This window comes from Geotrypetes seraphini, chromosome 9 (genome assembly GCF_902459505.1).
Source record: "Geotrypetes seraphini chromosome 9, aGeoSer1.1, whole genome shotgun sequence".
Classification (NCBI taxonomy): Eukaryota; Metazoa; Chordata; class Amphibia; order Gymnophiona; family Dermophiidae; genus Geotrypetes; species Geotrypetes seraphini.
Window position 1 is genome coordinate 108,175,285 of NC_047092.1, and position 25,421 is coordinate 108,200,705.

General features: G+C 43.8%; 1 protein-coding gene across 5 annotated transcripts in view; it reads right to left on the reverse strand.

Annotated features, from left to right (window-relative positions):
- The window catches only part of UBXN7 (UBX domain protein 7), a 622,514-nt gene that overhangs the window by 262,911 nt on the left and 334,182 nt on the right, over positions 1 to 25,421 (reverse strand). For all 5 annotated transcript variants that reach the window (XM_033957938.1, XM_033957939.1, XM_033957940.1 and 2 more), the window contains one exon: positions 8,620 to 8,766. In XM_033957938.1, the coding sequence (XP_033813829.1) occupies positions 8,620 to 8,766 (147 nt within the window). The remainder of the gene's footprint in view (positions 1 to 8,619; positions 8,767 to 25,421) is intronic.

The following is a 25,421-nucleotide window of genomic DNA, read 5'->3' on the forward strand; positions in this document are numbered from 1 at the left end:
GATGAATGGGAATGTGAGTGTAGGCCTCCTTGAGATCCAGAGAGCATAACCAGTCGTTCTGCTCGAGGAGGGGGTTGAGAGAAGCAAGGGTCAGCATGCAAAATCTCTCCTTGACCAGAAATTTGTTGAGGACCCTGAGATCCAGAATAGGCCTCAGGTCGCCCGTCTTCTTCGGAACAAGGAAGTACCGGGAGTAAAACCCCCGGTTGTGTTGGTCTACAGGGACCGGCTCGACGGCCCGAAGCCGGAGCAAAGCCTGAGCTTCCTGAAGAAGAAGGGCAGTCTGCATCAAGTTGGAAGGATACTCTCTTGGAGGGTGGTCCGGAGGGACCCGATGGAAATGAAGAGAGTACCCTTCCCTGACGATGGTAAGGACCCAGAGGTCGGTGGTGATAGCCTCCCATCGATGATAGAAATGATGTAGGCGACCCCCAATGGGAAAAACAGGAGAAGGCAGAACGAGGTTGGTTATGCTCTCTAAGAGAGAGTCAAAAAGGCTGAGGAGCCTTGGGGACAGTAGAAGGCTGAGGCTTTTGTTGAGCCTTTTGAGGGGGCTGTCTCTTCGCTGGTTGTCTCGCAGCTGGAACCTGCCTCAGAGTATAACGCCGCTGATAGATCAAGGGCGGTCTAGAAGATCGAGACTGTTGTGGCTTAGGCTTGGGCCGAAGAATGGACTGAAAAGATTTTTCATGGTCAGACAGTTTCTTCGTCACAGTCTCGATAGACTCGTCAAACAAATCCGCCCCTGCACAAGGAACGTTGGCAAGTCTATCCTGGAGATTTGGGTCCATGTCATCGGTCCGAAGCCATGCCAATCGACACATAGCCACAGAACAGGCGGCAGCTCAGGCTGAAAGCTCGAAGGCATTGTAGGACGATTGCATCAACTGGAGGCGAAGCTGGGATAGCGAGGCCACCACTTCCTCAAATTCGAAGCGAGCCTGCGACTCGATGTATGGTGTAAACTTCCAAAGCACAGGCAGGAAGAACTCCAAATAAGTGGCAAAATGAAAAGTATAATTGAGAACTCTGGATGCCATCATCGAGTTCTGGTATATGTGCCGTCCAAACTTATCCATGGTCCTGCCCTCGCGGCCCGGAGGTACCGAGGCATACACCTGGGATGGATGAGACCTCTTAAGGGAGGATTCGACCAAGAGGGATTGATGAGAGAGTTGAGGGCCCTCGAATCCCTTGTGATGCACCTTGCGGTACCGAGCATCCAATTTGCCAGGAACAGCAGGAATAGAGTACGGCGTTTCAAAACACCTCATGAACGTCTGGTCAAGGAGCTTGTGCAGAGGCAGACGCAGAGACTCAGCAGGAGGATGAGGTAAATGCATAGTGTCGAGGTACTCCTTGGAGTACCGAGAACCGGAATCCAGGGTAATGTCCAGGTCATCCGCCATTTGCCGGAGGAAAGATGAAAAGGACAGCTGGTCCGCCAGCACAGGCCTGCGAGACGGACTGGAGGAAGTCGAGGCCTCGGGGACCACAGAGACCTGTGATCGACAGGGTGAATAGGAGACACAGGGATCCTCAAACTCCGGTCCCGGAGGAGACACATCTGACGAGGAATACCCCATACGAGGCAGCTTCTTCTGCGGGGAGATCGTAGAGTGTCGAGAGGAGTGTCTGGAAGAATGCCTGGATCGATGCCCCTCCCGGTGCCTGGAAGGGGATCTAGATCGGCGATGTTTGGAATGGTCCCCAGACGCCTCTAGCAAGTAGATAGGACTCGAGGTCGTAGAGCGCAGAGGCGGGAGATTCGACGTCTCTCGAGATGCAGTCCAGGCTTGGTAAGGAGTGCGGAAGAACTCTTCCTGTGATTTGCGATGCCCAGGGCTTCGATTACCCGAAGAGGGATTCCACACCTCTTCGTCTGGAGGCGTTATGGGCTCTAAAGGGGGCATGTCACTAAAGGAGGCCCGCCTCGAGGGACCGGCCGCCAATCGTCGCTCCTCCTCGCCAAGCAGCGAGAGCGACCGGCGAGGAGGAGGAGGAGGAAGCGGTCCGCCCCCCGGAATCGGAACTGGGAGGTCACCCTGGATCGTTGCAATCAACTTGGGTCCTATGGTTGTCATGAGCTCGACAAACTGAGCCTCCAACAGGGACCGCAACGAAGCCGATAAGGAGGGATCCGACCAAAAGGGGGGCCTCCTGCACGGTCTTCGCGCTCCTTCGTTGTCGAGTGCTTTTGCTTGGAAGCCTTCGGCACTTTGAGAACCACGGGTGGAATGGGAGGAGGCGGTACCAGCTCCGAGGAGACGGAGGAAGGCACCGGCGCCGAAGATAGAGTCGAAACCGGGACAGGCGAAGCGCCAGTTGAAGTCGAAGCTGAAGGTTCCTTCGCAGCTTCCATCTTGAACATCGACTCCCACAAAACTCAGCGACGCTTAAACGCCCTCGCTGTGAGAGTGGAACAAGGCCAGCACGATTTCGGGAAATGTTCCGGACCAAGACACTACAGGCAGCGTCGATGCGGGTCCGTTAGCAAAATCGCACACTGGCACTTGCTACACTTTTTAAAACCGGTAATTGGCCGGGACATAGGCCGAAAAAGCTCCGCCGCGAGATCGAAGGAGCAGGGCCTGAGCCACGCAGCCGACCTGGTCGAATCGCCGGAAGAAATTTATTTTTTTTTTAAAAGAAACCAAAAAAATAAAACACACGATAAAGAGCAAAATAAACTCAAAACCGCGGCAATAGAAGGCAAAATAACGGGAATTCAGTCAGTGCAGAATTGAAGTAAAACTTCTCAGCTCCGCGGAAAGAAAAGAACTGAGGAGACACGCCCAGACCATCGGGCGGGAAGGCACTGGCGCATGCGCGGTGCGGGCATCTCGAAACTTCTGAGTTTCTTCAAGCAAAATATGCTTGTGAGACGTCCGTATCGGGGCTCTGTCGGATGACATCACCCACTAGTGAGAATACCTGCCTGCTTGTCCTGGGATAAAATGTCATTTCTCTCTCATTCACAAGAGCACAGAAGCAATCTCTGTATTTGTAAAGCTTATTTCTATTTCTTTCTGTACAATTGTAATGCTTGATGTATCTTTATAAATCTTGCTTTTCTGTAATATTAAGCCTATTTCTGCACAATACACATTCTTTATGCAATCACTCTTAGCTGTCTTTGTCAGGAATTTTACTGCCTACTGAATCTTCAACGAGGGTATCAAACCCGGGGCCTGGCGGATTGTAAGGCCACCACATTATATCATTGGGGCTTATTTGCTTCAACGATATCCCTCCAAATCCTTACATTTTGGGGACTAAACTTTACAACTACCTGTGTATGCAAAGTGATTATGATCCAAGCTTGCCTTGTCCGAAGGATACTGAAATGCTAGATGGAGATTTAACCTAGTTATTTGGCTTTTTACTTTTAACTTGTGATATACTGAATTAGAGCTTTACTGAAGTGAAAACTAGGTATGTATAAATTCTAACATTCAGTCAGACCTAATAAAAGCATTGAATGACAAAAAAAAAGAAGGGCTGTGGGCAAAGGGAGCGCCAATCGGGCAGGGGAAACTTTGGGGATTAGGAAGCTGAGAATTGGGCAGGGGGGCTGGGAAAGCTTTGGGGATGATTTGCTTTGGGGAAGCTGAGAATCGGGCAGGGGGGCTAGGGAAGCTTTGGGGATGATTTGCTTTGGGGAAGCTGTGAATCCAATTTTACAGCTACGTTATAGTTTGGATGTTCCTATTTTTGACATGATATTGCCTTGGTTAAATAAAATGTTTAAACTTAAAAAGCTGTGTCATTGAAAGTGAATCAAATCAAAAATCGATTCAACAGGATGAATCGAATCAAATTTTATTTTCCTGAATTGGGCAGCACTACTGTGAACCAAACAACCAGGAAATAAATGAAAACTCAAACACCAACTGACAGAAATGGAAACAGAATGTTTTGGGGGAAAATTATAGGTCCAGAACACTGAGGAAAATTAGTCACATAGAATTTCACTGCTTGTAGAAACTAGAGAAGGAAGATTCCTGTCAGCATAAGCAGCGGAAAGCTTTTTTGTTTGGGGGGAGGGGCCCAAAAGCTTTGTCCTAGACCCCACCCCCATAATAATAGTACTAATTGTAAATGCCATTTCTTCCATTAATTTTTCATACACACACACAATATAATCTTATTAATATGATAACCACAAAATTAAACTACACAAAGCGCACTCTTTTTCCCCTCTCCACCACTGCACAGCATTTCTTCCTCTCCTTCACCCCCATGTGCAACGTCTTCCTCTCTCTCATTGTCTACCATCTCTCTCTCATTCCTTCCCTTGCTGAAAAGGGAGTGGGGAAAGAGAGAGACAGATAGGGATCTAGGGTACCTCTCTTCCACCCCCTCTACTGCCACATCCAATATTTCTTCCTCTCTTATCCCCCGGACTGTGTGCATCTTCTTTCACCTCTGCTCACCAGCCCCATGTCCAACATTTCTGCTTCTATCACCCCTCTCTAGCTCCATGCCACATCTCTTCCTCCATTCCCTCTACTACCAAGTCCAACATTCCTCCCTCTTGTATCCATTTCCATCTGTCCCACTATTTCCTCTCCACCACCACATCCAACATTTCTCCCTCTCTCCCTCCCTTCTTCCATCCCCAAGTCCAATTCTCTCCCTTTCTCTTCCCATGCCATATCTTTCCCTTTCCAACTATCCTGTTCTCCTATTCTATATATCTCCCTCCCACTACACCATTCCCAGGTCCACCATCTCTGCCCTTCTCTTTCCAACCATCTTCTCTTCAAGTATCTCATTCTCCTTTCCTTCACAGGACCCCGTGCCCAATTACCCTCTTTTTAAGAACATAAGAATTGCCACTGCTGGGTCAGACCAGTGGTCCATCGTGCCTAGCAGTCTTCTCTCACAGTGGCCCCCTAGTCAAAGACCAGTGCCCTAACCGAGACCAGCCCTACCTGCATACGTTCTAGTTCTGCAGGAACTTGTCTAACTTTGGCTTGAATCCCTGGAGAGTGTTTTCCCCTACGACAGCCTCCGGAACAGCGTTCCAGTTTTCCACCACTCTCTGGGTGAAAAAGAACTTCCTTATGTTTGTATGGAATCTATCCCCTTTTAACTTTAGAGTGCCCTCTCATTCTCCCTACCTTGGAGAGGGTGAACAACCTGTCTTTATCTACTAAGTCTATTCCCTTTATTATCTTAAAGGTTTCAATCATCTCCCCTCTCAGTCTCCTCTATTCAAGGGAGAAGAGGCCCAGTTTCTCTAATCTCTCACTGTATGACAACTCCTCCAGCCCCTTAACCGTTTTAGTCGCTCTTCTCTGGACCCTTTTGAGTAGTGCTGTGTCCTTCAAGTACGGCGACCAGTGCTGGACGCAGTATTCCAAGTGAGGGCGTACCATGGCCCAGTACAGCGACAAGATAACCTTCTCCGATCTGTTCATGATCCCCTTCTTAATCATTCCAAGCATTCTGTTTGCCCTTTTCACCGCTGCCGCGCATTGCGCAGACAGCTTCATCGACTTGTTGACCAGTACTCCCAAGTCTCTTTCCTGGGGTGTCTTTCCGAGTACTGCACCAGACATCCTGGATTCGTGTACAAGATTTTTGTTACCAACATGCATCACCTTACACTTATCCACGATAAACTTCATTTGCCATGTCGCAGCCCATTTCTTGAGCGTGTTTATGTCCTGTTGTAGGTCTTCGCAATCCTCCTGCGTCTTTACTACTCTGAATAACTTTGTATCATCCCTCTACAATATTGCTCACCATCTTTCTCTCTCTAGTACCCTCTCTTTCTGGTCCTATAAGTTCTTCCCCTTCACTCCTCACCCCAAGGTCTAGCATATCTTGGAAACCCAATCCCCATTCTACCTTTAAAAAAAAATACAGTCCGGAGGGGCTTCCTGCTCCGACACATCCTCCCCCTCCACCTCCGCTCGCATCAATTTTTCTGGTAGCCCATATTTTGAAGCATAAAAGAACGCCTATATGTGCTTGGGCTTCCAATTTTGCTGGACACATGCATACGAATCGTGCTTACCACAGATATAGCCTGGCATTGAATTTCCAGCGCTCATGAATACACTGATCGCTGGCTGAATATCAGACCCGTATTCGTCTTTATATGAGGGATGTTCAAAAAGTTTCTGCACTCATTTTTTTTTTAAAAATATTACTTTATGAAATGTCTCAAAGGCAAATTATATCACTTTTCCACATATTCACCCTACTGACTGACTAGTCACATGACATCCTACATGACATCCTACAACATGCCCTCTTACCACTTCTCTTGTCCCATCCATATCCCATGAAAATATGAAAGTACAGAAACTTTTTGAAGGACCCTCATAGAATAGATACCACATAGGGCGCCAGCTAGGCACCTAGATATAGATGCACTTTTAAAGAATTGTTCTTTAAATTAATGCTTCTGTATTTCTATATTTCTTGAATCAGTCTTTCACATCTGTTAAATGCTTAGATATTATTGGATTGCTGTCACTATATCAGATAAAATGAATCATAAATAAAACATTGACCGGTGGGACACACAGTGAGATTTTGCCTGGTTCAGAAAGCCCCGTTCACTAGAGTGTTAATCAAAGTAGTTCTCTCTTTTCATAAAGGAAAGAAAAACCCCTGAGCTCTGGTTTAGTAGCAACAGGAATGTTTGGTCTGGTAAGCAGTTGAGGGGGGCATAATCCATTATGCCTCCAACATTCAAGGTTCACTTCCTTCACATTTAGAAGAACCTCCCCCCCCCAAAAAAAAAAAAAAAATTCATTGCCTTGTCACCGTCAGCAATAGGAATGGATATCTCTAAGCACAGCAGGAAGACAGGACATGAGGACTGATATGACAAAGTTATCTTGACTCATTATGAGAATTGAAATATTGTTCGAAGCTATCAGGGGGCATCACTGTCTATTCTCAATATTTCTAACCTCTCCAGCGTCTTCTGCTGTCTTATAGTAATTGATGTGAATGCAATCTCCACTTGACACTTCCTCAGAAACTCCCCTGTGGAAATTCCCATCACAATTCTCTGTGCAGAAATTGTTTCCATCGGCATTGCGGCCACATCTGTAAGTACAATCTTATTGGCTTTCTTTTGCCTCAAGAACAGGTCATATGTGTTCTATTTCTCACCATAGGGCATTTTTAACATAGCGAGAGGGTCTTGGGAAGCAAAGACATCAGAAGCTGCCCCCCCCCCAACTGAGCCTTCCATTTGCACCCCCTAACACCGGCCCTGCCTCTTCCCGCTGCCGAGTGTCTATCTTTAATTTCTTTTTTAAAGCGCTGCGGCCCCGGTGTCTGCTCTCCACTAAGGCCCTCCCTCTCTGACAACTTCCTGTTTCTTCTAGGGCTGGCCGCAGTGGAGAGCAGATGCCGGGGCCGCAGTGCTTTAAAGAAGAAATAAAAGATAGACACACGGCGGTCCAATCGTTGAATTTTTTCTTCTACATTTTTTACCTCGCGATGCTGCTCTGAGACGCTGTTTGCGTTTTTTCTTGACGCATGCCCCACACTAAAAGAAAAGGAGTAGTGAAAGAGTTGCAATCTTTGCCTCTCACCTCCTCACCAGTACAGCCAACATTGCAGCACTTTTTTGAATCACAACAACAGACGACCCTCAGTTATCCCAATGACGGCAGACTTCCGCGCAGACTTGGAGTGAGGGAGCACCTGAGTCTTTGGAGTTCCAGACATCACTGTCGATGCCGATGACCTCTGTACCGCTCTGTCCAGCAAGCGGATAGAGTAGTGATTCCTTCTCCAGAGAGAAAAGGGGAGTGACGCCGGTGAAGGTAATGGGTGAAACTACACTCCAGATCTGGACTGGAGTGATAGGATAATATGGAAAAGTATGTTTTCAGTTGCTTCCTAAATTGAAAAGGTGATGGTTATTGGTGAAGATAAAGTAGAAGATCAACCTGTATAGGAAGGCACTTGAAAAGACAAAGAAAAAAATACACTGAAAGGAGGTTACAAAAATATGTCCTCCTAGCTCTATGGAAGCGACTGAAGAACCTACACTCATGCATCAGGTGGGTAGGCACCTACTCACGTTCAGTGGGACGCTGCTAGAAGGAAAAATTAGCTTCTTATTTTCTTTCTAGTAGAAAGGCAAAGGATTCAGGCAAAGGATTATCTCTCTCTTCCAGCAAGCTGTTTGCAGTTTGTCAATCAAATCTATCAGCTCCGCCTCCTTCTCCAGTAGACTGCACTGCCACCTTCAGTTTGTACTAAAGCAATTGATCTCTACTATAACATAAAAAATAAGGAGGAAGGGTACAGGGATCTCCTTGATAATACCTTTCTGTTCTGCTCTGTAAGTCAAAATTGAACCAAGTTAATCAACCCATAAAGTAAACCCAGGTAGAACGAGCCACCCACCTGTCACAGCACTTATGGCGCTCTGACTCACTTTTTTTTTTTAACCACTGATACATTCTTTTCTGGCTAGCAGAAGAAATTCCCCAGTTCTGGATATACAAATCTGTCCTAAGCAAGAAACAGGCAAAGTAACTGACAGGGCAGCGCATCCGTAATCCTTTGCCCTTCTGCTATTTAACTAAGTCTGTACAAAATAAAACATATATAAGCAAGATGTGTTCTTCGCACCTGCCAGAAAATGAAATGTTCCCGGATAATGGTTTTCACTGCCTCATTGCTCCAGACATCCCGATTTAGGCACTGACAGGCAAAATCCTGCACATTCTGGATATTGATCATTAGCCATTTGTTTTGCATCTGTCCACACTCCTTTGCCTGCAAGTACATGGGACATCATTGATTGTGGGTACACGGTTTTTATGCTGATAGACAATTTCCAACCATAAAACTAAGATTTCTTCAGGTTTTCCATGATCATCTAATAAACACACTAATAAATAAAAAACAATGATATACAACATGGCACCTACTGTTACATTAAAGGTTCTAGATATACACATTTCATGTGCTGCTGTGCTAAATTGCATATTTCACTATTCAGCTAAATACAGTACAAATAATGGAAAATATGATTTGGCTGAATATGAATAATGGACATTGAGCTTTAATATAAAAAATAATAAAGGAGCAATGTGAAATCAAAGATCAAGTGTTTAAATTCAGTAGAGCCCCAGATTATTAGTATTCAAATTTAAATCACTATTAGGCCGAATATGAATAATGTATTCAGGGCACTATTTGGGCTGATTCAAACTAAATATGAATATTCAGTACAGCCCTAATTTCTTGTAAACAATGCCCAAAATAAGCTCATTTTCCATCTGTCAGGCAAAATTCTTTCTTCAGATTAATGTTATTTCTTTTAAGACAATGTCTTCCATTTATACTTTTGTTTTTTGTACCTTAACATTATAACATAGTTGTCCTCCTCGAGACCGACTCTAACCTCACCAATCTCTCTGAGAACATCTCCTCATGTATATCGAACCTCCAATCCTGGGCCCTCACCGTACAAATGAAACTAAATGAGACCAAACAAAACTACTTTGGCTCGGCCCAAAAATAGATAAGCTACCCATCCTCATCCCTCTGTCCTCTGGCACCACATTGCATCTTGAACACTCATGCAAAGTACTAGGCATCATCATCAATTCCACACTGTCCTTCAATTACCACCTTAATTCCTTAGTAAAAAAAATGCTTTTTCAATCTTCACATGCTAAGGATGAGATCCTGCTTCCATCAACATCACTTTGCTGTCCTCGTGTAATCCATCATTCTTTCCAGACTGGATTACTGTAACTCTATCTACTTAAGCCTGACAAAGAAAAGCCTTCACAGACTCCAGCGGATCCAGAACACTGCGGCTAAACTAATCTTCGCAAAAAGCAAATTTAACCCGTCTCCCCGCTTCTGTCTAAGCTTCACTGGCTCCCAGTAATCCTTAGGGTTCACTACAAATGCGCCTGCCTAACCTTCAAGTCTCTACACGGTATCCTGCCTCCCCTTTTTCCACTATCTTGGAACTCCTCTAATCCCAACATCACCAGATCTACTCAAAAATTCAAACTATCCTTCCCCTCTTTAAAAGGCATATCCCATACAGGAAAACTAGGGACTTCCCTCTCCTTCAGGATCACAGAACTCTGGAACAGTTTTACCACCCTGCTTCGGTGCCTGCCTCCCTCCAACTCTTCCAAAAACATCTGAAAACTTGGCTCTTCTCCAAAATGCAATGATCTCTCCCTCATCGATTTACTAATTCCCTCTAAACCTCTCTTTCTAAGCCCTTCTACTTTTCATTGTAGTTTCTTTCTATACCAATTACTGTAAACCATGCCGAGCTCTACTTCTGTGGAGATGATGCAGTATAGAAACTTAAGGTTTAGTTTAGTTTACTTACCTGTAACAAGTGTTATCCAAGGATAGCAGATAGATATTCTCACATGTGGGTGATGTCATCCATGGAACCCAGCATGGACCATCCAAAGTGAACTGTCATTTAAAATTAAAAAGACAGTCTGTACCGCACATGTGTGAGTGCCTTCCTGCCCACTGCCCACTTGTGGGACCATCAGTTCAGTAATAAAGCTAAGAAGCCAAGAAGGGGAGGTGGGTAGATTGTGAGAATATCCGCCTGCTGTCCTTGGATAACACCTTTTAAAGGTAAATAACTGTGCTCAGGGCCGGATTTTCCTATAGGCTAACTAGGCTTCAGCCTAGGGCCTCAAGATCAAGAGGGGCCTACATTCAAATTGTTAGCAAAATTAAAATTACACTATTCTAAAAACAATGAACACTAAAACACTGAACCAGAAATAAGGAGAAATTCTACACTTCGGGATCGGAACCTGCTCCGGCTGCAACGGGGCGCCAACTCGGCTTCTCCCTTTCTTTTTCTCGGCCTGGGAGGAGGATCGGGGAGGGAAAGACATCAGTCCGGAAACAGCTAGGCAAAGCCCAGCCCCGCGGGGAGAGGCAAAACGTGGATCCGTCAGGACAGGGCGGCCCAGACTGGCATCAGGGGTGGGGGTGGGGTGGGGGGTTTCAGTGGAAGTGGGATGGGAGGCAGGCAGGCTGGCATCGGAGGGGGGTTGGGGGGGTTTAATGGAAGGCAGGCAGTCAGGATGGCATGGGGGTGTTCAATGGAAGGGGGATGGGAGGAAGGCGGGCATCGGAGGGGGGAGTGAGGTGAGGAAGGACACACTGGGGGCACTATGGACATAGGAAGGGGCAATGTTGTGTGTTATGTTTGATAAGTTATTGTTACAAGTACTATATATGGTGCTGAGAATAAATGTCCAAATAAGTGTTCTCGACTTTTTTTTATTTATTATCCGTGTCACATTTTTTATAAAGGTTAGTACCAATAACAACATGTTTCATTTAACATATTGATATATATCACAGTAATGATGTATTTTATTATCTCTCATGTAATTTACAAACTTAAAAATGGGAGGTGAAAGGGCCTCATAAGTGGAATAGCCTAGGGCCTCTTTTCATCTAAATCCAGCCCTGACTGTGCTTTATCCCAGGACAAGCAGGCAGCATATTCTCACATGTGGGGACTCCCTAATTAACAAATAGGTAAACTGGCTTCTAATTAGAGACTTGAACTGTGGAGAACTCTATGGCTGAACTGAATATCCTGTTTGGTAAGATTTTCCAAACAGTAATGAGTCGTGAATGTATGAACTGAGGACCAGGTGGCTGCTTTACAGATGTCCTCAATAGGAGTGGAGCATAGATAGGCTGCTGAAGTTGCCATGGCTCATACCTTATGTGCAGTAACACAACCCTCTAACATCAGACCAGGCCGAGCATTGCTGAATGAGTCCGAAGTCCATGTGTAGATAGTTCTCTTGGGTACAGGGGTTCCCAGTAGAGAATGACACGGGGAAATTTCTGTTCCCGTCACTGCCCCGTCCCCGAACCACCATCCCCTTCACCGCCCCGTCCCCGTAGCATCCATACAAGCCTCAATACTGCAATATTTAGCTTATTCTTTCCTTATAAATCAAAGTTCTGGCTGCTGAACTAGAGAAAGAGATGTTCAGCTGGCAGGGCTTTGGCAACACAACTAATATACTACTTTATCCTAAAGAAGAAAAAAAAAAAAAAAAAAGGAAATAAATAGAAATTTTTTTTTTTCCCACCTTTGTTGTCTGGTTTCTGCTTTCCTCATCTTCTCATTCAATTCCTTCCATCCACTGTCTGTCTTCTCTCAGCTTTCTTCCATTTGCTCTGTTACTGTGCCTCTCCCTTCACGCCCCCCCCCCCCCAAATGGTCTGGCACCCATTTTCTTCCCTCCGCTCCCCCCATAGTCTGGCATCTCTGTCTTCTCCTCACTCTGTCTTCCCCATTTCCCTTCCAGCGTCTTCTGCCCACTCTTGTCTTCCCCATTTCCCCTCCAGTGTCTTCTGCCCAATCTTGTCTTCCTCATTTCCCTTCCAGCGCCTTCTCCCTACCACAACCTCACCGCCCTTCAGCACCCCTTCGTGAGGCCTGAGAATTCCCCTCCCCTTTACCTTTGCGGTGCATTAGTAAAGTAAGTTGCTCAAGCCGGCCAAGCCTGCCTGCCTGCAGTCACGTGTGTGTGAGCGGAAGCTTCTCCTCTGACGCGCCACAAAGGTAAGGGGGAGGGAGATAGATTTGGTAGGTAGGAAGGAGGGAGGGGGCTGCTTGCAATCGGTGACCGCGCGCATTCCCTCCCTTAACTGTGGAGACAAGACCATTCACCACTCCACGGGGCGGTGGATGGCCTTGTCCCCGTGACTGCAGTGAGCACTTCCCCCCCACACTATTTCCGTGGGTTACCCACAGCTAGCCGCGGGTAACAGCCAACGTGTCATTCTCTAGTTCCCAGCTTGTTTGGGTCAAATGACAGGAACAGCTGCATAAAAACTCTGTAAGATTTGGTTAGAGCACGTTAGTAGTCTTTTTTTTTTTAATTTAAAACGTTTTTATTCAAGAAAGCAAGAAAATATATACAGCTTGAATGCTAACAATCAATATGCCTCCCCAAACAAAGTAATGCAACACCCCCCCTCCCACTGAGTGAAGCTAAGCAGAAAAAGCCCCCAAACAATGAGCCAAAGAGTAGGGAAAAGAACAATTAATGCCCCAAAGCAGTTACGGAATACCTCTCCAAGTGTGTGCGTAATGCAGTCAGTTTAGATATCAAATAAATGTGATCCAGCTTGAGGAGTAGATCAGACTGTGCATGAAGATGAGACTGTTTCCAAAAAGATGCCAACCAGTGCCTGACTGCCGTAGCAACCAGTGCCACAAAGTGAGCTGGTCACGCTCCAGTCCCGGGCAGGCTTATTAAGCAGAAAAACATCCATTTGAAATGAAACAGAAGAATGCAGTACAGTAGACACCAAGGTATGTACCATCTTCCAAAAGATCACACTCTTGGGACAATCTCACCATACATGCCCAAAGGTCCCCAGCCCCCCACAAAGTCTCCAATATAGCCCATCCCCATACTTAAACAATCGAAACAATTTTTCTGGGGTATAAGTGCTGAAATAACATCTTATAGCCCTGTTCAGTCAAGGGGGTGGCCAAAGACACCCTTAGCAATGCACTGTTAAAGCTGTTCCCACTGCTGAGCCTCAATAGGCGACCCCCAACAGGTCCTCCCATTTACTCTCATAAGAGCGAATCAGAGGACGGGTATATAAAAGAGCTTTATATAATCTAAAAATGTAATCTACCCCAGACCCCATACGAAACACCTTAAGAAAAGCTGAGTCCACCCCTGCCCACTCTGGAAGTACCTGTCTCCACACAAAATTACGGAGCTGAGTGTAAGCGAAAAAGTCCGCCGCTGGGAGATCATAAGCATCGCGCAAAGCTGCAAAAGGGACCAACTTCCCCTGCACACGAAGCACCCCTGTCTCCCAGCGACAGAATGTCACAGAATCATGGGCGGGAAGGAACCCCGGGGTATACCGAATAGGCTTCAGACAATATCACTCCACGGAACACTCCTTGATAGGCATGACTTCTTCCATACTCTATCATCTCGACCATCATTCATCTGTCCTTCTGATCTCAATTGATCTCTCATCGGCCTTTGATACTATTGATCACGCTCTTTTACTTAATAGACTTCAATCTATCGGTATCTCAGATCAGGTACTTTCTTGGTTTCATTCTTATTTTGACAATCACTTTTCTACAGTTAACTTTAATAACATCACTTCCGAAAGTTTTTCAGTTCCATATGGAATTCCACAGGGATCTATCCTATCTCCTCTTTTATTCAATATTTTTCTTGCTCTCCTCATGACCTTTTGTCAATCTATTAGTTTTACCGTATTCGCATATGCGGATGATATACAACTTCTACATTCCCTGGATCCCAACGGTTCTTCTGAAATATCTACTATTAATATCAAACTTGAACAGATTCATCATTGGCTCGAAATAAATAGACTAGCCCTAAATATTGACAAAACAAATGTCTTGCTATTTCCCTGGAAAGACAATTGCACTCTTTCCTGTCCAATCACTATTAAAGGTGTTTCTTTGAAACTTATTCATAAGATTAGGATTCTCTGAGTTATTTTTGATGAAAAATTAACTTACCACGATCATATTAGTCATGTCGTGAAATCTACTTTTTATAGTCTCCATCAAATTCGCTCAATGAAAAAATTTCTATGCCCAAAATCCTTGAATATATTGATACACTCCTTAGTTATTTCAAAGATCGATTACTGTAATGCCTTATTTAAAGGAAGAGCCCAAAAAGAAATCAAACGCTTGCAAATTATACAAAATGCCTCGATTAAACTTATTGAAAACGCTAAGAAATTCAATCACGTTACGCCTTTACTTGAGAAAGCACATTGGCTGCCGGTCGCCTATCGAATAATGTACAAATTAAGTTTGCTCACTCTCAAATCTATAATCTTCAAAACCCCAGCATTTATTTATAAACTTTTAATCCCCTATAATACTTCGAGAGTACTACGGTCAACTGAACAACAACTATTGGTTGTTCCTTCGTTAAAAGTTATTGGTACACGACGTCATTCTATTTTCTCAGTTACGGCTCCCCTAGCCTGGAACGCTCTGCCAATTTATTTAAGAGAAGAAAGAATTCTAGACAAATTTAAGAGCAAACTTAAGGGATTCCTTTTTAAAGACGCTTTTAGTGATTAATTGAATATTTTCATTTTTACATTTTATATTAAATTTCTTCCCCTTTTCCCAATGTTATTTTACCTTAATTGTTTCTTTTATATTGAATTGTATTTCTTCCCACAACTTTACCTTTTTTTGATCATGTATGTTAAATAGTCTTGTTGTTTATGTTTAGTCATGTTATTTTATGTTATGTACTTTTACGATATTTTAACATGTTTAATTTTAATTTTTATTAGTTATGTATGTTTACACTAACTTTGTAATTTTTAGCTGTACATTGCTTAGAATCTGGAATAGGCGATTAATCAAATCTTATAATAAACTTGGAAACTTAGGAGTAGCATAAAAATAATGCTGTCGTGGGAACCAAGCTTTTCGAACCTGACCCCAAATCTGTAGAGTACAAGCCATCCCATAAGGAGCCTCCCGTGCCACTTCCCGAATTATCTCTAAAGGCAACCATGGTAGAGCCGCAAGAGGAAAAGAAGGCTGAAGTTCTTGCTCCAGAGAGACCCAGCTGCGGGAGAGGAAAGCCCAATGAAACAGAACCTGTTATAGGGCCGCATACTAATAATTAACAAAATCAGGAACTCCTATCCCCCCATGCACCCTATCCCAATACATATGCTCCCTCCGCATCCTAGGCGGTTTATGATTCCAAATACAGTATAGGTGAATGCCCTCCTTTGCAGCTTCATCAAAAAGAGTTTAGGGACTGAGAGAAGCAAGCAAGAAAACGAGACAGTACATTCATGCGCAAGGCATTGATCTGACCCATCCAAGACAAATGTAAGCCCTCCCATCAATCAAGATCGGCAAAAACATTCCGCATTAAGGGGGGATAGTTTAGTTGGAAAAGGTCACTCAAATCCTGAGAAAGGCGGATCCCGAGATACCGAATCAACTTGGCCGTCCAGCAGAACGGGAAAGGTAGCTTCCAAATCAGCTGGGAGGGAAATATTGAGCAACTCAGATTTAGCAACATTAATTTTGAACCGACCTACTCCAGCAGCCGAAGCACCTCCTGCAAAGACTGAAGGGGATGAGCAAGCGTAAAAAGAATATCATCCGCATAAAGTGAGACCTTATGCTCCTGCTTACTCACTTCAATGCTGCGAATGGTCGCAGCTAAAGGTTCCATGACCAGACCAAAAATAAGGGGCGACAACAAACACCCCTGTCTTGTCCCACGTTTAAGCAGAAAAGAAGCAGTAAACCTCCCATTCACCCGTAAACTGGCCTCCGGGTGAGCATATAACAAAGTTACTCAATGCAGAAAATTGCTCGAGATCCCCACCTTAAGAAACACTGCCTGCATGAACAGCCAAAAAACCCTATCAAAGGCCAACCGAGAGAAAGACCGAAGGGAGAGAGAGATGACGGGCCACCCAGACAAGATCTAACACTCTACGGACATTATCACTCAGATGTCTCCCAGTGATGAAACCACATTGATCACCGTGGATCAAGGCCGGCAAAAAACGTTGGAGATGCATAGCCAAAATGCGAGTGAATAATTTATAATCAACCCAAAATAATGATATCAGCCTATAGGACCCACAAGCAATGGGATCCTTCCTGGGTTTAAGGAGAAGCGAAACCGCCACCTGACGAAAAGAATACAGCAAGCTCCCTTCTTCCAAAAAAAGAATTAAACAAGTGCGTAAGAGAATCCACAATATGGGTTTCCATTTTCTTATAAAAGAGGGGAGAAAAACTGTCAACACCAGGAGCCTTACTAGCAGATGCTTAATAGCTGCCAAGACTTCCTCAGGCTGAATGGGGGAAGAAAGCCAGTCTGCATCAATCTCCGCCAACCTAGGCAAATGAACATCCGCAAGAAAAGCTTCAATGTCAGCCTCCGAGGCCGAAGTCTCCAGAGTATACAGATCATGATAAAATTACAGAAAGGCCGTTTGGATGGCAGCCTCCCCCATCTAAAGACGCCCCTCAGCATCCCGGACCCGGATAATAAGATGCCTAGCCTGAGTCTGCCGAAGTTGTGAAGTCAGCAAACGCCCCGATCACCCCCCCTCAAAATATTTCTGTTGCCACCGTTGTAAAGCCCATGCCATATCCTCCAAATCAAGTTCCTGAAGATCCCTTCTACAAGCAGCTAAGGCCAGTCCCCCCCCTCCCCAAAGAGGGATTCTGCTTATGCCGACATTCCAGCCTTCGAAGACGGGCCAACAACTCCATCTTACAGGCGACCCTACATTTGTTACGATCTGATTCCACACGATCCTCCAAGAACATTAAGATCCGCTTCACAGCATATTCTTCATGTCCCATCCCTAAAAATTATTAGTATCCAAAGGGCCTCTTCTTTTGCAACGATAGCCCCAACAATATGGAATTCGTTACCATTATATTTAAGGTCTGAACAGAATTTAGATAAATTCAAAGGTGGCCTTAAAAGCTTTTTATTTAAAGATGCATATGACTAATAATTGGTCTATGGAACTTTACTAGCTCACTTTCAATATAAAAATTAATTTACTATACAAAATTTATTTTTTCCCTTTCCCTATGTTATTATCCTTAATTGTTCTCTCTTTCTTTTAAACTGTATTTCTCCCCACCATCCTATTGTTCCATGTAAATAATGTTATGTCATTAAAAGTTTGTTAACAGGATCCCATTTTAAATTTTATACTGTTAAACGCTTAGAATTTATGGATTAGCGTTTTATCAAATTTTTAATAAGCTTGAAACTTGAGCCCTGCGAAATGCAACAACCTCGTAATGTCGCCTTAAAACTTTCCCAAAGCACACTACTACTAATCTCACCAGTGTCATTGATAGCAAAGAAGTCCTTAATATCGGTCTCTAACAAGAACAATGTGCGCGAATCACACAAATCATTCATCTACCACTTACAGAGGCCCTCCCGAGTCTGACCCGCGAACAGCACCATAGAAAGGGAGGCATGATCAGACCATATCCATGGCTCAATAGTAGACCCCAGAACTCTCGGCAACGTGACCCAAGTAGTCAGCCACAGATCAATTCTGGTGTATGAATTATGCAAAGCAGAATAACAGGTGTAGTCCCGCACTCATGGATGCTGGTAATGCTAAATATCTACCAAATCATGACGGTGAAGAAGGCGAAGAAAATGAAGAAAGGCGCGACGGTCCCCCTGAGCATAACGAATTGCCGAGTTAGAATTATCCTCCTGGGGATAACAGGTAAGATTAAAATCCCCTCTAATCAAAACAGCATGATCCAACAGCAAACGCTCCAAAAACACAAAAAAGGCCCCTTGACCAGTATTGGGAGCATACATGTTCAGCAAACTATACAGTTGCCCATCCAGCTCACCCTTAACAAGAATGTACCACCCCTCCGCATCTCGGATCACCCCTCTCAGTGAAAATTGGACAGTTTTATGAATAAAAATACCCACCCCTTGTGTTTTTTTGTGGATCTTATCAGAGGAAAGGAAAACAGAAGGATAAGCGCTAAGGGATAACAACTTTTCATATCTAGTTTGAAAGTGTGTTTCTTGAATAAATCCCACTGCACTTTCAGGTGAGTCAATTCTTTAAACAATAAGCTCCTCTGTGGAGTTTTCAAATCATATACATTATACGATAAGAAATTAGACTCAACCATAACCCCCCAGAGCTATACAGCAAAGTAAAACCACCAGTAACCCCCAAACAGCCATGAGAAACACACTACTCACACTCCCTTGCATTCGCAAAGCACACAACCCACAACCATACTCCCAGACAGTCACTTGCAAAAACACTTGGTCCCCTATCCCCCACCTCAAACCCCCCCAGCCAACTCCCCTACCCTACCCCATCCACCAAAGCACAAGGATACCATGCTCACAGGAAGTATTGAGAAACAACCCCCAAAGATTCCCTATGTGCATAAAGAAGAAAAACCACCCACCTCCCCCAGCAGTAAGAACACCAGAGCACCCCAATACATAAACAACAGAAAAAGAAGTTGGGCACACAAAACCCCAGGAGCAGCTATCATGGAGTTGCCATGGCCGAGGGGCGGTGGGCGCAGCAGATCTGGTCACTTTCTGCAGCCCAGGCCCCGCACCGACTTAGGTGCAGGTGATCTCTGTGGCAAAGGGGTCATCTCCAAAGCCTGAAGAACTCCCGCCTCCAGCAGTCGTGCCCGTACATCCACGACAATAACTGCCGTGTAGGTCTTGCCAGCATGAGTTAAAGCCAATCCAATGGAATACAACCAGCGATAACGGATGCTTCGTTCCTGCAGAATCTGTGTGCAATCCCGATAGAAGCGACGTCGGAGTAAAGTCGCTGGGGCCACATTGGGGGTAAATATCGATGTCCACTTCCTCCCACCATTGCGCTGAATATGGAGTACATGATCTTTATCCAAATACCGGTGAAAGCAGGCCACTATATTGCGGGGCCGATTGATATCATGCGGCCCCGCAATCCAATGTGCCTAACGAAGCAGCGGCTTTTCCACCTCCACTGGACATCTAGCTGTCTCCAGAGCTTTAATACAAATGTGCTCTATCACTTCCATGCAGTGAGAGTCAGAGACCGTGTCAGGCACACCCTGAAAGCGGAGGCTGCAACGGCGTGAGCGATTCTCTAACTCCTCCAATTTTAAAGTGGTGGTTTTAGCGCGCTCCTCCAGAACCGCGACCTGCTCTTTCAGCTGGATCAATTCAGCACCGTGAGTATCCAACACTGTCTCTGCCTCTCCCAGCTGGCTACCAATTTCCCCCACATCCCGCTTCAGATCAGCCAACACACCGCTGATGTCTGTGCATACAAAGTTAAGTACTTTTAGTTCCTGAAACCAGCTGCGTAATTCTTGCCACAAATGCGGCAGCGAGGCCTCAAGCAGCTGATTCGCTACGGCGCTTACCGCATGCTCTGATGCCATCTTAGGATCAGGCTTGGAGGGCCCATTTGGGAGCAGCGAAGAAAAGGCTTTAATATCCAACTGCTTCTTCCAAGTTGCCATCCCGACACTCCAGGCAAGTTCACAAACCGAGGGGGGCACTGTGAAGGGAGGTGAAGGCTCGCCTAAAGCAGCAAAGAAAACATTGGGGGCCGCAGAGCTATTGCTCTAAGCTGCCATGAGCCACGATTACGTCACTTCCTCTCCCAGCACGTTTGTAGTCCTTGTCTCATCAGAATGAGAACGTGGTTCTGGATAAAATACCAGAAGGTTGATGGATTGGTTGAGATGAATCTCTGAAACAAATTTTGGGAGGAATTTCGGATGAGTTCCAAGAACCACCTTGTCAGAATAAAATGTAGTATATGGTGGATCCACTACTAGTGAGTTGAGGTTTGGTGTTTGTCACGCTGACATGGTGCTTTTGCTTAGTATTTACATCTAATAAGTATCTCACTAGTCACCTAAGGAAGGCATCTGCTAAAACTGGGATCCTAGTTGGGACCATAACAGAAGAGAGCTTCTCTTTGTTGGACTTTATTATGCATTAATAAATGTAGCATTTTTGGCTGGACTTAGACATCTCACTTGCCTCTTTCTTTGGTTTTGGATGTGCTATTAATGCCTGGAGTTTACCAACTCAGTGTGCTGATGTAAAAGCAATGAGGAAGACCACTTTCCAAGTGAGGTGCTTGAGGGATGAAGTGGACAATGGTTCAAATGAGCGCTGAAAGTACCACATTAAGATCCAAAGCCGCTGTGAGAGGTTTAGAGGTGGCTTGATGCTGAGCAGCTCTTTCATGAATCTAGAAATCAGAGGATGAACTGCTAAGGGCTTGTTGGGCAGAGGTGGGTGAAAAACACATAGCATTGAGATAAACTCTCACTGAATTTAGTCTTTAGGCCAGAATTAGAGAGGTGTATGAGATAATTCAGTATGGACGAAATTTGCTATTACACCACAAAGAAAAGCAAGTCCACTTGAAGCAGTAGCAGCGCCATGTGGAAGGCTTCCTGGAGGCTTTAATGATAGCTGACACTGGGGCAGACAGTGAAAGAGTATCTACTGGTTGGGAGAGAGATACCATGCTGTGAGAGCTAACGAACAGACTGAGATGCAGTAGAGAGCCCTCATTCTGTCAGCAGTGTTGGAAAGATTTGCAGAGTAATGGGTTCCCGTTTGCTCATTTGTAGGAGGAGAGGGAACCAAGCTTGCGTGGCTACCAAAGCGCAATGAGTATCATGGTGGTTGGTTCCTGGTGAAGCTTGAGCAGTGTTGTCTTGATTGGAGGAAATGCACAGAGTAATCTGCCTCAACAGTCTAACAGAAAGGCATCCATTTCCAGGCAACTGGGAGCATGGAGCCTGGAGCAGAAAAGATGAAGTTTGTAACTGAAGAGGGGGAAGCAAATAGGTCTACTTCTGGGGACCCCCAAGCCAAGAATATCCATCATAAGTTTCAAGTTTATTAAAAATGTGTTACCCTGCCTTTTCAAAATTACAAAGCGGCTTTACAATAAAAAGTAAAAACATGGTAATACTGACAAGTTAAATTAAAGGCTGATTAATATCCCATAAAGATGGGTACAATAACACACAAACCAACTGACACAAAAGGGAAAAGGGTAGACCTACAATAAATTGAAAGAAAAGGACATTTAAGGAAAAAACAGGAGGTAAGGATTACTAAAGATTTTTCCTTTTTCTGCGCTAATGATCAAATAAATTCTCCTTAAAAGGTCAATCATACAGTGAAAGCATCTTTGAAAAGCATTGTTTTTAAGCTGGTCTTAAAATTATCTAACGTGTGCATTTCTCGTAGATAAGCCAGTGTAGAACTCCAGAGCGTGGGGGCAGTAGAAAATATTATTTTAGTGATGGAATTGTTAGCAGATTTTGATTGGATGACCATAGAGCACGTTGGGAAGTAAGGGGTATTAGAGTCTATTAATAAATTCAGGCTGCCCTGTTTGTATAGTTTTGAAGGTTAATAGCAGTACTTTGTAAGTGATACAGTGAGAGATTGGCAACCAGTGTGCTTTGACCATCAAAGGCGTTACGTGGTCAAATTTTTTTGTGCTAAAGATAAGTTTGACAGTGGTGTTCTGAATAATATGAAGGCGTCAAATTTTCTTTTTAGTAATTCCCTTGAATAGAGCGTTGCCGTAGTCTAAACAAGAAATTACTAAGGAATGAGTGAGAGTGTTAAGCGAAGCTTGATCTAAGAAGTTTGCAAGTGAGCGAATCATACGGAGGCGATGAAAACATTTCCTTACAACTGTACTGATGTGATCATGGAATGTAAGTTTCTCATCTAGAATAATACCCAAGAGCTTTACGGTTTTACTAACTGGACTGGCAAGGATCTGAATTCTATGGGCAAAAGTAGCGATTGACCTTGCCTGAATGGGAAGATCATAGATTTGGACTTGTTAACAATGAGGGAGAGCACATTGGAGTAGAGCCAGTCGCTTATTTTTTTCCAATTTTTTGTTGACAGTAAAAATGTCTTCAATGTTAGTGAGATCAATTGGGTGTGTTAATTGAATATCGTCAGCATACGCGAAAACAGAAAAGCCAACAGACTGCCCGAGGATGACAAGAAGGGCCAAGAAGATATTGAAAAGAAGAGGGGATAGGATAGAACCTTGAGGTATACCGAAGTTATTAAGAAATGAGTCTGTAGTGTGGTTGTTAAATGATCTTCAAAGTAAGAGATGAACCAGTCTAAAACCTGATCTGATATACCAATTTCTTGAAGTCGATTAATTAATTAATAGTTGATGGTCTAATGTGTCAAATGCCGAAGATAAATCCAGGGAAATTAGAATGACAGAATTGTAATGGTCAAGACTGTATAGAATATTGGTAGCAAGACCTATTAATGAAAGTTCCGTGGAGTGATGTTTTCTAAAGCCAGTCTGGTTTGGGTATAGGACGTTTGTTCTTTCAACAAAGTCTGAGAGTTGGGGAAAAAACAATTTTTTCTGTGATTTTAGCAAGAAAGGGGATATTAGAGATTGGGCGATAGTTGGATACTTCAGAGGCACTGATTTTAAAGTCTTTGATAGTGGGGTAGATGATTGCCTCTTTCCAGAGTTTAGGAACGGTGCTAGAAGTGAGGCTGATGGATACAAAGTCAAGTATGTGTGGACCGAAAATAAGAAAATGCTTCAAAATTAATGGTGGAATGGGTTCAGTGTTGGAGCCCTTTATGTTCATAGTGGTAATGGTACGTTGGATCTCTGAAAAAGATGGAATTTTAAAATGTGAGCATTTAGAAAGAAATAGTTTGTGAGATTGTGTACCAGAAACAGAAGTGGCATTTGAGTTAGGCTTAGTTGAGGGATGAAATGTAGCTCTAATCTTTTGGATTTTGTCTATTTAAAAAAAAAAAAAAATCGGCCGTTTCAGCTGAGGGTAGTTGAAAAGAGTCACTTTGTTTCTGGTGGTTTGTGGTCAGGGAGCAGACAATTCTGTATAGGGCCTCTGTATTCTGTATTCCTAGCTTTAGAAATTTGTTTGGAATAATAAAGAGATTTTGCTTGCATTTTTTTTATTTATAATAGTCCGCTTGTTCTTTGTATTGGTGTAAGGTGGTTAGGGATTTATTGTGCCTCCACTTTCTCTCTAAAGTACGTAGTTGTTTCTTTATAAGCTTGAATTCTGTGTACCATGGATTTTTAAGTTGACGAGGGGAAAGTGATTTATTTTGGGGAGGAGCTAGCTCATTGAGGAGTATAGATAAAGCGTTATTCTATTTGGCCATGAGCTCACCCATGGTTGTATCTGGAGAGGTTTATATTTAAGGGAAGAGGAGATGGAAGAGGCATCTATTTTTGAGTAGTCACGGAAGCTAATTTGTTTGGTACCGGATGGTGGAGTTATGGGTGACCAAGAATGAGAGAAGATAAGTAAAGAGTGATCTGACCATGGCACAGGGTTATTAGAGGTTATAGAATAGAAAGAAGCTGTAGGTTTAGGAACCAAAATCGTATCGAGCATGTGTCCTGTCCTATGGGTTGGAGAAGTAGTTAGAGGGAATAAGTTTAAATTGTTGAATAAGGTCATCAACTCTGAGGTGCCTGAGTTATGAGTCTTCAAGGTGAACATTAAAGTCTCCGAGGATAAGGGGATTTTCAGTAGTGGTATAAAAATAAAATATTGTGGATTGTAGTAATAAAAGCCTATCCTGAGAGATAGGAGGAGGAAGGTATAAGAGTAAACAGTCATGGGTAACATTGGTTTTGAATTTGAATTGAATAGTTCTAAAGGGTTTTGTTTAGAAGAGAATTCGTGGTCAAAGGCTAAATTCTTCCGATGGACTATGGCTACCCCTCCTCCTCTTTTACCAAGACGGTGGTTATAATGGAATGTATAACCTGGGGGATAGGCATGCACTAAATAAGCCTCTTCACTATCTGAGAGCCATGTTTCATTGATACTGAGGAAGTCAAGATTATATTGAAGTATTATATCATTGAGTAAATGGTATTTTGATTTGAGAGATCTTGAATTGATTAGGCCAAAGTCGAAGCAAGTTGAAGGGGAAGAGCTATAAGGAGTGGTTGTTTTGATCTGAATGAGGTTAGAAGATGGTGGATGGGGACTGGCGGGATTGTGGTGTGTCTTTACGTCGGTTTCATATAACTAGAATTTTCAACGGATCACAAGCCATAGGATCAGCTGTACTAACTATTGTTGGGGCAGAAAGAGATAGTTTCCCCATGGGAAAAGTAGTTAAGGAATGCTGAGGCAAAACTAGAAAAGTAATCAGAAGCAGGCAAAAGGCAAGGGTAAAAAGTTGTTTTATAGACACGCACTTCGTTCGCACACAAAGGAGTGTGCCTCTATGGCGAGCGCTGCAGGGAAGGTAACTTTTAAACTCATGTACCAGCTGATGAGCGGTGGGTGGGGTCAACAGTGTGCCATCGCTTTGTGGTGGCAGAAAATGTAAGAAACTGAGGAACCTGGAATTGATTAAGAAAAGGCAAGTTAATCAACAAAACAAAATGGAAATTTAAAAAAATCTACTAGCGTGGAGACAACAGCTAAGATACTGGCAAACAACAAATAAATAAATAAAGACGGACAACAGTTAGAGTGGCAAAGAAACAGATAGACTGGCAAAGAGACAAGTACATATAACTAATCAGACACAAAACACAATTAATTAAGAGACTTACAGATAAATACAAAGAACAAGTAAATCCAACAGCTTAGTATAAATTAAAGCGTGATAATTAGCAGAAGTAAGTAAAATCTAGATGAAGTTGTTTAGCAACCATTCGTGTGGTGGTGGAATTCTGCTCAATTTGTCGGACAATACATTCTGGTTTTCTGCTAGGTAAAATGTTTTTAGGAAAATATTGTTAGCAATGGCCCAGGACTAGAT